General features: G+C 34.4%; 1 protein-coding gene across 1 annotated transcript; it reads right to left on the bottom strand.

Annotated features, from left to right (window-relative positions):
* Positions 1 to 791: 791 nt before the first annotated feature.
* LOC138308191 (uncharacterized) lies at positions 792 to 16,632 on the bottom strand. Its single transcript, XM_069249135.1, has 12 exons — positions 16,155 to 16,632; positions 14,179 to 14,724; positions 12,418 to 12,450; positions 11,453 to 11,463; positions 10,914 to 11,062; positions 7,526 to 7,763; positions 6,860 to 6,988; positions 6,249 to 6,488; positions 4,443 to 4,545; positions 4,073 to 4,193; positions 3,263 to 3,309; positions 792 to 2,796 (listed from the first exon to the last, which is right to left on the bottom strand). The coding sequence occupies exons 1-12, from the start codon at positions 16,498 to 16,500 to the stop codon at positions 2,549 to 2,551; spliced, it is 2,211 nt and encodes a 736-aa protein (XP_069105236.1). The 5' UTR covers positions 16,501 to 16,632; the 3' UTR covers positions 792 to 2,548.

The following is a 16,632-nucleotide window of genomic DNA, read 5'->3' as shown; positions in this document are numbered from 1 at the left end:
AGCGTGCGTCAGCTTCGCATCGCTGCACAACGGTCAGACATGTGGCCGAGTACAAATACTTTATGTTATTACGCTATATATTAATTTTTAGCAAAATTGAATATATATTTAAAGTTCTGATCTGATTAGATAAAATTATGTCTGAAATTTACTTAGTTTGTCATGTTTATTTTACACAAAAATATTGAACTTTTTTGTCGTCGCAGATGAATAATTCTATCTTACGTGAAGAGTCTTCATTCGCTGTTCAATTGAGTAAGCTCCTCCCACTTTTGACCGACATTTATTGAATAATTACGTCACTTTCAAATGACGATTTTATTGCATAAAATATAAATAAAAAGTCGTGTGAGTGTAAATATAGGATTGGATTCAATATGGGGCGCTAACGCGCCCCATAGAATAAATTCTTAGAGGAATTGCTACATACAAGCATGGTTAACATAAAAACGAAATCCAATCCCTATATATACGCTGTACATGTACCCCTACCCGAGCGATGTCATGTACGTTAAACAAATGCAGTACATAACCACAGAGTTGCTGAAATTGTTTTTTCAAACAAAAGCGTGCACCTAAATTTCAGTAGTTCTAGACAAAAGCTGCCTTACTCCACTGTCACTTGCCAGGTTTCGGCATACAAGACGTCTGATCACCATGTGTAATGGCGGACACCGACCATTAATATTTAACCACAGTCATGGTGGGCTTTTCTGAAATATTACAATATTATACCAACTACTCTAACTTCCATAAGAACTGATCTGTTTCCGATACAAGTGCAACTCTTAGACTGAATTGTCCCTTTAATATATATATACAATGTATATACGTTTTATGTAAAGTTACATCCCAACAATATCAATATTTATTTCACGACCATTTATTACATGTTCTATGTAACGCCCATGTACATAAGAACCACAATACCTATACATGTCAATATAAAATACATACAACCAGAATAACATGCTAGACAGTTATTAAAACAAATTATCAATGCTAGAATTATTTTAAATTATGTATGCTTGCATTGCAAGTTCATCCAGGTTATTATCTGAAACCTGAAATTGTAATTTAGAAACAGACATTGTAAAAAATAGCATGTCTGCATCATCATCATAAACTATACGTTTCGTTAGTTTTTTTCTGTATTTAATTTAAATTTATTTAATCTATTAACCGATTATTGACTGTGATCGCCGATCGAAAATGTCTAACTTTTCCCTAGGGCAAACAACTGCTTCTAAAGCTAAATAATATTTTCCATATACATTATTTTTCAATTCTAATGCTTTAAAATAACCAATTGTGACACATTCATACTGTTTATAGCATTGTGTAGGAAGCATTCATCAACTGAAACCTTTTAAATGTGACCTTAATTATAGATCCCGGTCAAGATCGTTTTAAGTACATTTGAAGTACAATAATAAATATCTATTCTGGTCACTGTAAAGGCAGTTCTGTGTGGACCACCCCAAGTTGTATCATTGATCTCCTCAGCTACAAATCTAACTATGGGACTCGTATATTCTAACTGGATTGCAAGTGATGAAAGATGGTGTTATGTGATATAGAATTATCACTTGATAATAAAGACGATATAATACAAATTACGACACACACATGTATATGGAAAGTAAAGCCAACAGACATGTCAGAAAATACATGTATAAACAGTCTCTAAGATATCTTTGGTTTTTGAGGTTAATTTTTCTACCATAATGCATTGTGGTATTCCACATTTATATGAGTGTATACACCTGTAAATGTACTGGATGCTGGATAAATACTTGTATTGATATATCACAATTGAAATATGACCTTTCGGTTTTAGACCAGGACGATCATTTTTTTCTCATCGTCACATTACAAATTGTAAACGTCCCCGATAATTGGCATATGCCATGATGCTGTCTAAACCGAATATGTGACTGACATACATACTTTCACTGGAGAGTTACATACAATAATACAGCAATACTCAGGATATCAACACATCAATATTTGAGTATGATACCTAATACCTGATACATCTGATACTACGATACCTACTGTACAACATAAGGCAACATATTCATTCAATCAGTATCATAATTAACAACATGTCTATGGAATTAATAGAATTATGCACATTTGCTTGACCTACACAATGTAACATACTGGAAAGCCGTACATGTAAATGTAGATAATGATATATATGATATTGCAAGTGCAAATGCCTAACTCTAAAATTCTTATCATTATTACATTATACTACTTTCGTCGTGCTAAGTTATCTGACTGACAGACACCGTATTTAACACTTTACAATAGACAAATAAGCAATGTGATCGAAAATTGTTTGATGCATAAAAAAATTATCTAGATTATTCTCGGATTTAAACTGATTAATAGCCCTTTGTTATAAAATAGATTTGTGATGTTAATCCGCATATGCCATTTTATTTTCATTAAGATGTTCTTGTAACAACATGAAAAATGCATTAACATATTACGTAGTTTAAATTAACCATTGAACAGGCCTATAGCACATGACAGTGTGTCACATCCAACGTTCGCGTACATCGAAGAGATTCCGTCCTTTGTTTTTCTTCAGCCATTTTTGTAGAACAACACACGCTTTTTCTTCCAAGGTCCTCGGTTTTCTGACTTCCAGTTCTGTAAGCCATTTCTGTGAGAATCCGAGATTGCGTCCTATCTTACGCCAGTGCTGTGTTGGGATGGTTTTGTTGTAGATGCACAAAAGACTTCCCTTTTGGTGATCTAAAATGTTATTATACAATTCTAAATCTAAACAATGCGTATATATTTCGTCGTGTAAAATTGCCAAGTACCTAATGACATGCACAAGGTTTAAAGTATAGTTATAAAAGTATGTCTGTGACATTGCCATGTTAAAATTGCGTTGATGAATTTTATTTAGATATAAAATCTAAACTTACCCAGAAATGCCTTCTTGTTTAACAGCTGAAATGATAACAATGGGTCATTAAAAGACATGAACCATAACATAATCCCCCAAAACGCACTCTTAGTCGTGCCATTGCATTTCATTAACTATATTCCAACAATATTATTATTAGATTAAAAGTCGTTATTTTACTACTAAGGCAACGGGCGTTTTTGTAAGTGGTATCAACAAGTATACATTGAAATTTCTCTATTTCAATTTTGACAATTTCGTTTAAATCAAAATATTTTGTAAAATGATAACTGTACCCGAATAGACATTGTATTCATGATATCAAGTATGTACTTACAGTAAGATAGTCTGATTTACACACAGTGATCGAAGTCTTCACGCTAAGTGAGAGACAATGACGTGAATTAACTAAAGAGAAACCAGTTATTTGTATATTTTCATATTAATTCAGAACAATTATTTAATTAAATTTTTTTATTGCTTCTATCGATTTCAATGCGTTTAGTAAATCAAACACCGTAGAGTAATTTTTTCGTTCTAGTAAAACAACTCTTATATTCTGTGTAACTTTGTATCACATGTAAATAACAGGTATCCGCGCTGTTTTACGTATATTTACAACGATGTAAATGACAGATCTTAAAAAGTATAAAGAAAAACATGCAATTCGTTAAGAAAATGTTTTGATATTTAAAAAAAGATTAACAATATATAACTTAACTTAATATCAAAACTCCTCTTCCTAAATGTGAATGTATTCCATTATATGGCATTGAATAATTTAAAAAGTGGATAGTGCGTATAATTGTGTTCTTTTCTAATTGCACCTTCTGCTCCATGACCACTGTCTCGAGATCGTGATATTATCGTCCCGAATATTCCATATTCGAAGATTATATTATTCTAATCAAGTCGTTATTCTCCATTACAAATGGAATCATAATGCCTTAACTTTCTATCACCATAAATCATCTGAAGGTATTATACCAAATAGGTGTATATAGAATCAATCACTCATTTGCTATTACTTTTTGTCATCACTACTTTAACTATTTAGACTTTTACTCTATCGACTTGTACATAATGTAGCAACCTTTCTTTTGTGATATCAGGTCAATTATTTAATTTATAAGAAAATTTCACCTTTTCTTCAAACAGTCCATCCGGACGCTTAAGTCCGTTTGTAATGTCCGTGCTCCAGGGTTTCCTTCTTTCCAGTCCAGATCGCATTCCTTTGTCATTAGCTTAAATTCGGATTCATCACCTGTAGCAACAAGTATACCTCATTATATATGCAGGGTGTTTCATAGATCATGTTACACTTACAAAATATTACATGTATATATATCTCACCTTTCGTTGATTAATTAACTAGTGTGACTATGGTTATAATCTACGTCTTTTTACATGCTGAAATGACAATCTTCTGCTTTATTCAATCCACTTGATTCTTGCATGAATTTAGTAATCACAACGAGTTTTCTGTTTATAACATAGAATACATAGACATCACCTGTCGTTATGTTTCTTTTCCTCCTGAACTGAACATCTACAGGTCCTGAGATGTCACCACGGGCCAAGAAATGCAGTATGGGGAAATTATCCCCGCGCTCCAGCTGAAAGATATATAGATATGAAATATCTGTGTTACATGCAATATATGTTAATCATCTCCTAGCTCCAGCTAAGATATATGTATATATGTACAGCGTCAAAAGTTTAGTTTTTTTAGATCTTAAAAACTTCAAAATAACGTAGAAAGAAATAACATATTATTTATATATTATCTGATTATTTTTTACTAGAGAATAGTATATAATCTGTCTAAATCAATTGATTAAAGCACAAATATTGTTAAATTAAGACATCTAGCAATGCAGGAAAAACAGCTTGACCAAACTACAAAATAAGATAGCTAAGCAAATATGGCATTACAAAAACGGAAAAGTTTATTTTATTCAATAAATGATAAAAGTAACAGATAACATGTGTTATTTGCACAAAGAGTTGTTTGTCAATATTTGTTGTATCCTCTGTTAACAGTAAGAAAATAAGGTGTTTCTGTCTTACACCATCGCGTGCTTCATATCACACGACATATGGAAACCATGGAAATCATCAGGATTCTTCCCCAGTCCTTATGGAGTGCCGCCGTCAACTATTGACAACTAGAAAACCATTAGATAACTAGCTCTGACTTGGCGTCCTAAATAATCCCACAAATTCTCTATGGAGTTGAGATCAGGACTATTTACAGGCAAAGGGAGAGTGTCTATGGCATTGGTTTTGGGAAAGTCGATCACAGCACGTGATCGATGGGGCCCAGCATGGATATGAGACGGGGTGTTAGTGGATGGTTGTCAAAATTGGGAACAATACCCTTTCTAAGAACAGATTTAGTACTATTTAGTAATCAACTTACAGTCATAGGAAACAAAACACAGACCATTACGATGCCACCAATGAGAGCAACTGTTAATAGGATGGTTCGCTGGTGGTATGTAGTTCTTACTTTCATTTATATACTCCCGGGACCATCGGTAACATGAAGGAAGAACCGACTTTCAGCCGACCAGTGACTAGACACAACAAAATGAGAGACTTTCCATGGCAGGTTTGATAGCCTACAGAAACATTCCTGTCGTATTAATTCCGATAGTTTGACGCCTATTGCCTTTTAATAACCTCCTTCGTCCCATGTTGACCAATACATTATGAAATGCAAGTCTGTTGTCCTTAAACAGGCTTTCCACATCATGCACACAACACACAACCAAACATGAGTTTGGTGCAGGTGACCCCTATTGTAATGAACGGACGTACATAACGTCACTCCGGTTTGAACGGGTACAGTAGTGCTTTCGGTACGGACACAGATAGCATACCTTACAAGTAAACCGTCATACGACAGCCTTTGAATGTCATTTGCCAAATTATTGCAATATTAACATGTAAAATAAGTTCCTGGGGCTTAACATTTGACGCGGTATATATATATCTAACTTCAGAAATCATTTTATATCCTATTAAATGTTATCAATTTTCAATATTTCACAGGATCTAACTGGTGGATTGGATGTCATGGTTTTCATACAAAATGGTACAATTGTGATTTTATATCATTACAACTTTGAGCTTTGTGATTATGACGTGGGAGAACGTAACTGATCAAGCATTTTCCGTTGAAAATGTGTTTATACTCGTACATGTTTGTTCATGTGAATATTATGTCATTTAAATTATACTATAAAAGGTAATGATTTACCGTTACGGGTTCAAATATTATAGTCAAATTAAAAGCTTAAATATAGCTTATTACCAATATTGTTATTTCCGTATCTTGCGAAACACAGGCCTCAGGAAACATCACTGCTATCTTTTTACACATCCCGGGAGGTAGAAGATTCTCCCGTAGGAGGTAGAAGATGTCACCAGATTTAGTGAGGATGTACTCAATTGCACTGTTCTGCTGAACGGTAGGTGGAATACCAGGCCAAAGGTCAGAGGTGACAGCCAATACGTAGTGTGGAAAACGCGAAGTGGAAGTGGATAAATAAATCTATAATAATTAAAAAGGAATCAGAAATGAGTTATGGAAAATAAATAAAGTCAACAGGGCGATTCTTCTCAAACGCGTGTGTAGCTTTGGTTCATATGCCGATCCCCTGACAAAATTCAGCATGATAGAATTTAAAATTCCCTATCCATTATTTATCATATGTAGCATCACGAACGAACACATTGTCACGTTAACAAGACCTCAGTCATTGGTGGATGGTCTTCATATTCTATACCGGTCCTGAATTTCCTATATTTTCCATATCGATTGAAACATTATACATATGCATTTTCGGCAATAAGTGTTTAAAAAGCTTTACCTGAAGAAGACAAGATATATTACGTGTAGCTTTAGACTAGACATGAAGTTACCTCTCCTTCCTTCGCTGGATTACGTGTTGCTGGTAGTTGGTGCCAGTCACTATGGTTACTGCTGCGTATGAGGAGGAACGTAGGTCGACTCGACAAGATATCAGAAGGTACTTTGATCATCACATGGCACTTGAAAATATAAACAATGTATAACTCTGCTATGGACTCTGTTTAACACTCCGTCGATATACAAATCTGAGATCAACCTAACAATTATGGTATGAATCATTAAAACACGTTCAATGTAGCATTGTCAACTTGTCAAGACTGGTGGTATCACCGACAGTATTTGTTAAATACATTATAAGCATAATTATTTTATGAGACGTGTAACTACATAGTAGAAAATTAAGCGGCCAGACTTCGAATCCGGGACCCCCCAGAACACTAGTCGAGTGTTCTACCGACTGATCTACCTGGTCACCGATGATCGATCCAGCCCAATCCCACTACAGATGTTAATGTGGCAATGACGTAACTATTTATAAAATTATTTCCAGTTAACAATGGTAATGTTCTACACGAAATTAAATTCCCCTCTTTATTCAAAATAATGTAAATATGTCAACTTTGTACGGTATGGTGGACAAGAATCATCATTTACGACCATTTTATTTTACTGAAATTTCCTATTGATGAATATATTTATAGTAATTGTAAACCTACCACCTGTTTAGTATCTATGGTTACGGAGTTTTGTCCTGAAACATGTCGCTGTCTTCCTTTTAATTGGTGTATCTCAAATACCATACTGATAGGCTGAGTGGATTCACCGTACGGAACAAGTCCTCGTCGACAGGCTTCGGGTATGGTATGGGTATCAACGGTTATGTTACAGTACACCGTACCTCCACAGAACTCCATTATCAACGTGTTATCTTCCTTTGACCAGTCGATAGAATACCTAGAACCATTATCAAGTAGTATCATATACCTCACTGACGAATCACAGTTGATCATTGGTCGAAAGACGTCACATGCAACGACGATAAAACATAATGTTTACCACACTTCACAGGAATATCGCGTGAATGCCAAGGAAAAGATAACTGTCTTACACATGTGGTGTTAGACAGCTCACACGCGCTAGATAATTACGTGACGTCATTAATACATGCAACGTGCGTTGTCAATGACGTCATCAATTTTACGTATAATGACGTTTCTGTGATAATGGTGTGATGAAAAAGCTGTAAATGGTTGTTTTAACTTTTATAAATTTTAGTCATTACCGCATCGCATTAGGTATACATGTCATTATTTTCAAGTTTTCGTAAATCCTCCTAACTGTTTCCCAATCTCGCGAAATTGTATCTAGTGTATATTCTGCAAAAATATATATCTAAACATCCTTTTCACATTTATGTGATGTTGGTTAAACTATAATTTCAGAAATGAATCCATTAAAATTTATCTAACCGATATATAAGCAAAGCCACCCATATGTGTTACAGGTGCGTTTCGTTTGGAACCTAATGTTTCGCGACGAGGATGTTTTTGAGACATTTTGTAAAAGTCCACACCTTTTATGCTGCTGATCCATAGACGCAACTGCATAATCGTTCACAAAATTTTCATTTTATGGCCACTCAACTGCATGATCGTCGTCGGTACAACGCCAGAATGCAAAAGTTTAGAGTTTTTCGGAGAGATTGGTTGGTCTTTTTCCCAACCAGACCAGCATTATTAGCCATTGTTTTCATCATCACGTAAAGTTTTTTCCCCGACTGGCTGATTTTTGAACCACTTTTTACCGTTCTCGTTGTGATTAACAGAAGGATAGAATGGGGTTTCGGCAGTGTTCATTTCAACTGGTCTGTGTTTTGCTAAAGTTCTTTTCTTCGTGGTTGCAGCACCTGACGGCTCGTGCTGAAAAAACTCTGACGTCATGATGTTGTACGGATAGTTTATTTCGTGTAAATGACGGTCAATGCCGCGAACAGAAAGTATCCTGTGTTATTACTTGTATCACTATTGTAAGATAACATAGGTTTGTGATAAAATGTTTTCTCATCTATCACATAACTTCTCCCAACATAGCCACTGCGCCAAAGCTCACCAGAACACATCACAATTAATTCATCAAAAGGAAAACACAACGCTTCGTTAAATCTGTCAAATGCATGTGTCATATTGGGTTTTACTGTGTGTCTTTAAACCAAAGTGTGTACTATTATAACTAATCTTCAGTTGGACGCATGAATATACAGATTAAGAAATTACTGTTTTATAGTATATGTCTTCGTACTTGTGTTATAGTATATATGTACGTACCTGTGTTAAGGTATATGTGTTTGTACCTGTGTTATAGTATATGTGTACGTACCTGTGTTATAGTATATGTGTATGTACCTGTGTTATAGTATATATGTACGTACCTGTGTTAAGGTATATGTGTACGTACCTGTGTTATAGTATATGTGTACGTACCTGTGTTATAGTATATGTATAAGTACCTGTGCTATAGTATATGTGTACGTACCTGTGTTATAGTATATGTGTACGTACCTGTGTTATAGTATATGTATATGTGTACGTACCTGTGTTATAGTATATGTGTACGTACCTGTGTTATAGTATATGTATAAGTACCTGTGTTATAGTATATGTGTACGTACCTGTGTTATAGTATATGTGTACGTACCTGTGTTATAGTATATGTGTACGTACCTGTGTTATAGTATATGTGTACGTACCTGTGTTATAGTATATGTGTACGTACCTGTGTTATAGTATATGTGTACGTACCTGTGTTATAGTATATGTGTACGTACCTGTGTTATAGTATATGTGTACGTACCTGTGTTATAGTATATGTGTACGTACCTGTGTTATAGTATATGTGTACGTACCTGTGTTATAGTATATGTGTACGTACCTGTGTTATAGTATATGTGTACGTTACCTGTGTTATAGTATATGTGTACGTACCTGTGTTATAGTATATGTGTACGTACCTGTGTTATAGTATATGTGTACGTACCTGTGTTATAGTATATGTGTACGTACCTGTGTTATAGTATATGTGTACGTACCTGTGTTATAGTATATGTGTAGTACCTGTGTTATAGTATATGTGTACGTACCTGTGTTTTTAGTATATGTGTACGTACCTGTGTTATAGTATATGTGTACGTACCTGTGTTTTAGTATATGTGTACGTACCTGTGTTATAGTATATGTGTACGTACCTATGTTATAGTATGTGTGCGTACCTGTGTTATAGTATATGTGCTCGTATCTGTGTTATAGTAAATGTGTACGTGTCTGTGTTGTAGTATATGTGTACGTACCTGTATTTTAGTATATAAATACGTGTCTGTGTTATAGTATATACATTGTATGTGTACGTACCTGTGCTATAGTATATGTGTTCGTACCTGTGTTATAGTATGTGTACGTACCTGTGTTATAGTATATGTGTACGTACCTGTGTTTTAGTATATGTGTACGTACCTGTGTTATAGTATATGTGTTCGTACCTGTGTTATAGTACATGTATATGTGTACGTACCTGTGTTATAGTATATGTATACGTACCTGTGTTATAGTACATGTGTTCGTGCCTGTGTTGTAGTATATGTGTACGTACCTGTATTTTAGTATATAAATACGTGTCTGTGTTATAGTATATACATTGTATGTGTACGTACCTGTGCTATAGTATATGTGTTCGTACCTGTGTTACAGTATATGTATACGTACCTGTGTTTTGGTATATGTGTTCGTACATGTACCTGTGTTTTAGTATATGTGTCGTACCTGTGTTACAGTATATATGTACGTACCTGTATTTTTGTATATGTGTACGTACCTGTGTTATAGTATATTTATCTATATATACGTGTCTGTGTTATAGTATATGAGTTCGTACCTGTGTTAAAGTATATGTGTACGTACCTGTGTTATAGTATATGTGTAAGTACATGTGTTATAGTATATGTGTACGTACCTGTGTTATAGTATATGTGTACGTACCTGTGTTATAGTATATGTGTACGTACCAGTGTTATAGTATATGTGTTCGTACCTGTGTTATAGTATATGTTCTTACCTGAACTGCAATCCGTTTAAGATTGCTCTGTGTCTACATCTACGTTTCAGGTGTAATGACACCAACTCTAGGGCTGATCTCTCTAAGATGGAATCATCTTCAAACCGTTTCAGGATTTTAGATATAATCCTATCACAGGTTACCTCGTCCTTTTCATTGCAAAAGAATAAACCAATAAAAAAAACAAAAAACATAAAAAAGATATAAATAGTTATCGAATCATTAATTCTGACTAAATTGACGACTGTGCAGAAATGTAAAATGATGATAATAATAGTTGAACAGTGAACAGTATGCAATATTAATGTGAACAAATCATCACTATGATGTACAATATTGTCTTTTTCAATAACGTAGAAAGGGAATTTATCAATGTTTTTACCAGCTCTCACTCCAATGCTTCTACTTGATGTTGAAGCGTTGTTACATGCCATAATGAATTTTAAGAATTGATTGAATTTAACAATGAATATATACAAAGTGTTGTATCCATTTATTACTGTAACAATAGTTGATAATTAGCAATAATTTGGTGTTACCTTTGAAAGAGCTGTGTCACATGCATGTTCTGAAACAAGGCATAATGAAACAAAACATTATTTCGACAAAGAAGTTATGGAGATAAGCCGAAAACTGTACAATATGTGTGAGAGAGAGAGAACTGTATTGAGGCCCGTCAGAGCCGATATTTGTTCTCTCTCCCATATATTGTACAGTTTGAGGCTTATCTCTAACTTAAAACATAGCAAGTCTTTGTGTTAATAAAGTACACTTTTATTTCTAATATAAGCCAGTTTTTTTTGGCCTTAGTTTGTCTATGAGCTCAGGTAACTCTACCAATGTGCATTCAACAATGAAAAATCCGATATAGACAATGGCAACATAGAATTACCTTTGCCTGTGTAATATGTGATGAATTGCATTCAATAATGGATTGTATGAAGCATGCTTTTGGGTTTGAAATTCATTGGAAATATAAATTCATTTTCACCATGTCCTCCAACAGTGATGGAGGGATATTACTTTCTCAATTTAAGCGATATATTAAGGTGGCTTTAGTGACTGTTATTGCAAAAGGAGATTTCTTAACAATATCTGATGTGGTAAAGAAATGACATATGAAACTAGTCTTGCAATTTAGGCGTTTGCTTGAAAGTGTCTTGCGAAAATGATCGCACATAACAGTGCTTTTCAGGTCAGTTCAAAACAGTCGGTAACTCCAGAACTTTCATTGAATTCAGTGGATTTAAAATTTCAACTTCTTTAGGGACAAATTTGGATTCATTTATATCATATGCAATTTTATTCAACAAGCCAATGGGATTTCGGTGAAATTCTGAAATATTGTTGAAACAACACAAAAATAAAAACTACAGTGTAGATGATTTGGAAATTTAAAATCAAAAGTGGTGTACAAAAACAGCAAGGTTTCAGAAAGGGGAAATTGCTGTAGAAGTGTAAAATGTTGAATTCTTAATAAGGAGAAAAACTCTTTCTGGTATACATATAGAATTTCTGTGGATGTGTTTAATTCCGCCTCAATAGAGGTTCAATTCTCTTCATATTCATTGTGTGGGATTTTTTTCATAATTTGGATAAAAAAAATAATGGAATATTACGGCAGGTTGTGTGTTGTGTGTTAACATAATTATGGTATTATGCCCGGAGACATACTCACCCATATTGTGTAATTCTCTCACATGCTACCTTTTACTGTCTTATAAGTGACTGTCTTATATTAGAGTCACATATAAGACAGTAAAAGGTAACATATAGGACAGTTACAGGTAATGGTCCGATAATCCGGGAGTTAAAGTACAGAAACAACAATAGATGAAATCACAACTATGCTTTAATGTTAGATATATGCCTGTAAAAACTGTTTCTCTCTTTCAGTATAAATCTGATTTTTCAGTGATTCATGCTATATCTCACCAATCTATGAATTGGATAAATATGACAGTCACTTATATATTTACATATGTTTCTATATCGTCAACGAAAGAGGATTTTCATTCAATTGTTACAACGCCAGTGTCAGACCGGACTACTTCTATTCCACCTCTCAGTAAGATGCAGCATCAAACAATAACCTAAATAAGCCCTAGTTTATATTTTAGCTTACCACAGATTTGCTGTAATTAAATGTAAAATTAAAAGATCTTTAGGCGGCATTCTAGTCAGTTGGACTGACTATAGAAAGAAAGGATGGAGAAAATTTACAATGAAATGTAAACAAAGTTTCCTCGTCAACAGTTGATGTATTTTAAAATAAAAATAAATTGTTATTAGATGTAACTATAAAATAATCTAAATATGAATTTTGCTTAGAAACATAATAGGTTTTCAAGCAATATTACGAGAATAAACAACGAAATTAATCGCTGGTCGGGACCATCAAATGAGGGCTTCCATCAAGAATATTCGGGAATTTCAAAGTTTACGTACGGTCATCTCAAGCTACAATTATACGGGTCATCTGATTCTTGTCCGACTCGGAGAGCGTCTTCAAGCAACGCTTTCAGGCAAACTATATGGTTCGTGTGTAAATTCAAATTTTCCGAAACATTATCGTCAGATTTAGCCTCGTATTTTATATCATCAATATCAAATAGAACGGTTCGCTCCACTTTCAACCGGACCACTACTTCGACAGTGATTCTTAGTTGTTGGTTCAATCAAACTATAGGGTACGTCGTATAAATATAAATTATCAGAAACGTTATCATCGGTTTTATTCTCGTCTTTTGCATCTTTTTTTTAATTTAAGTAATAAATGATCAAATTTTGAAATTGACAAAATTGATCTTTAAATCATTGGAAAGCTGTACTCATTCATTTTTTAATGAAATGGCAGCTATGACGTTCAAACAAGCGGATATATATCTGTGGTCACCCTGCTTACCGTAGTTACCCAATTTTGGCAACCAATTGCAACACCATTTTAAATATGACGACGAACATACAGCAGTAAACAACTTTTTTGCTATATGAATCGAAGAATATTTTGATTGTGTTAATGGTGGTATGAACGCAATATGATGCAGACATATTCTACATGTATCGCTACATTGAATATGTTTGTATCGAATTGCGCTCATAGTACCGTTAACGCAATCAAAACACTGTTCAGTCCCTATGTGACGTTCGCAATATATCATCTCTATAATATAATCATTATAGTATAAATGTATGGTAGATCTAGATAATATTTGAGAGCGAACTATCTAAATGGAATACGAAATATTTTTTACTTTCTACAAACCTTGTTCCCAGCGTGTACTTCCACATAATCTGAATACCTTGGCCAATCTGTTCCAGAAATGAGTACTGAGATACGAGTCGAATGATGTCAAACCTTTTCTAATACACTCCTTGATGTATGATAGTCTATGGTCCAATGAACTGACGAAAAGGTTAACGAAAAGAATCGTGGCCATTGAAGCGTATAGTCCTATAATAATAAAAATACCCAATACCACCACTTGTATGTCATGCCGAAACTTGATAATTCCAATTGTCATTCGAAATAAAGTCAGAATTGAGGTCGCCATGCTACTGAAACCACTTTCGCTGTATCCATAAATAAGATGCATTAGGCTAGCGAACCCTACAATAAGGATGAATAGTGAGATAAGGAAATGAAAAACCTCGGATCGAAATGACAGAATTGTTTTGTACATCAAGAACAGGTGGTAGTTGAATGACATATGCTTCAGTAGATCGAGGATAGCGATGAAGGTGGTCGCACCAAGAGTAATGGCGTAGTATCCATCCCATAGAAAAACCCATCCAAAGGACGTGTAGAATCCTGTTTATAACAAAAACAATAAATTGTCAAAATATATGGGTCCGTTTGTTGATGTGTTTGTTAAAACAAATTGAAATACACAAATTTTACAACGTCTATTTAGTTTTATGTCACTGAGTTTGTCTTTACAATCTTGTGTTAGATATTGCTATGGGAAACCAAAAGATGTTAAAACGACCAGGATAATAGCAATGTAGACCACGAACGTTCCTAGAAAACGACATGCAGAAATTAAGTTAACTAAATATATTTAATATATATTCCAAAACTTTGACAACAATTATAAACTGAATAAACTAATGATTGTTACAGTAGTTACATTTATGTAGGTCAGGCGCATGGATTAGTGTTAGATGCACGTTTGTGATTCGCGGAGCCATTGCATTGATCAAATAGAGGCAGTCCTAGAACAAAGCTGAGATATGCACTTGATTTTCGTTTATGGACGACCGAGTCGTGATTGGCTGATGTTCACCATAGTATGAAGAAAGGATGAACAATTGACAGTAAACACATTCTTTCAGAATGTCCGCGACGACCACGTTTTTCAAAAATAAATATATAGGATCTTACATGAGTGTTCAATTCATATGAGATTTTATGAAACGAGTCTCATAAAATCTCATATGAAATGAACACAAATTTAAGATGTTTTTTATCACATATTTACAAATACCTACATAACAAAGAATTTAACGTCAAAAAGTATTTCGAAAATCCAGCAGAGACCGCCATTTTGTCCAACCATCCTCGTAATCCTCACGTCACGTCATTTTTCCTGACGTAATTTTATTGTTTCTGTCTGACGTCGCAATGCATTCTCAGCCTATGAATATCGCTCCAGGTCATATTGCACTATTGAGATATGCCAAAATATTACACGGGCGAAATCACTGGATATCAGGCGGATTATGTGATAAAAAGATATCAGCTGTTTTATACAAAGATAGCTGCTGCAGAATGTCACACATGTGTCTGTCTAGTCACCCATTCAATGATTGGGAATGATTTAGCGCGGGTTGATAGTCACCTAGGTAGTTAACTTCACTCAGTATGTGCCTTTTCTGATGATTTAATACTCCTTCTATTCTTAGACTGTACAAATAAATCCAAATTCGAAGAATACTGACAAGTTGTTTATCTTACTAATATGACTGTATGGAATCTTGCACTTATGCAACCCTCTATTTACTGGAGTAATATAGCATGTGACCATCAATATTTAAAATATTGTTGCCTGACTACATGATATGCTAATTTTAATAATAGATAACGAAATAATACAAACATTTAATAAAAAGAATTGTATGTGTATATGATATATGAAAGCACATTGGAAATCGCATTAGATGAGTCAAGGTTATAGAAAGAAGTAATCATGTAAACTCTTGCTCTCTAAAAATCCACTAAAATAGTAAAATTAACTCTACCCGTATCTTGTCTGAGGGTGTTGAGAACTGTTATTGTGTCGGTGAACCTCATGACAAAATACACCACTGAAGCGATGGACACTCCTAGATTTAAGATGTCGAAGACTTGACTCGTTGTTGTAAGGGAATGACCTCTGGTCTTTATCACCTTGACGATCAGGAACACAAGCCGGATAAAAATGGTGACTACAAAGATTAACTGTAGTGCCAGGACAATAAAGTCAAATGTATTGGTGTAGGGGTACAGATTGGCTGATACGACCTGTGTATTCATGAAGACTCCGCCGGTACTCGGGAGCTCGAAGACGATTTGGACTTGTATAAACAATCTATTATTTCTGTTCATGAGACAGATTTCTATAAAAAGGGCACGGGTTTTCTGATCGATCCATCCATTGTTTTTCAAATCTCTTGCTACATTTGTTGCCTCATCTGGTAAAATATCTAAATCCACGAGATACCCACTGGCACCATAGGT

The sequence above is a fragment of the Argopecten irradians genome, chromosome 14, assembly GCF_041381155.1.
Source record: "Argopecten irradians isolate NY chromosome 14, Ai_NY, whole genome shotgun sequence".
Taxonomy (NCBI): domain Eukaryota; kingdom Metazoa; phylum Mollusca; class Bivalvia; order Pectinida; family Pectinidae; genus Argopecten; species Argopecten irradians.
The sequence above is the reverse complement of the archived record's forward strand: the minus strand, read 5'-3'. Positions and strand labels throughout refer to the sequence as shown.

Excerpts from the sequence above, each read along its gene's own strand:
- LOC138308191 (XM_069249135.1), bottom strand. The coding sequence starts at position 16,500 with ATGAACAGAAATAATAGATTGTTTATACAAGTCCAAATCGTCTTCGAG. Across the intron at positions 12,451-14,178 it reads AAGTACACGCTGGGAACAAG|GCGGAATTAAACACATCCAC; the intron begins GTTTGTAGAAAG and ends ACCTCTATTGAG. Across the intron at positions 2,797-3,262 it reads ATCAGACTATCTTACTGTAA|ATTTAGAATTGTATAATAAC; the intron begins GTACATACTTGA and ends CGCATTGTTTAG.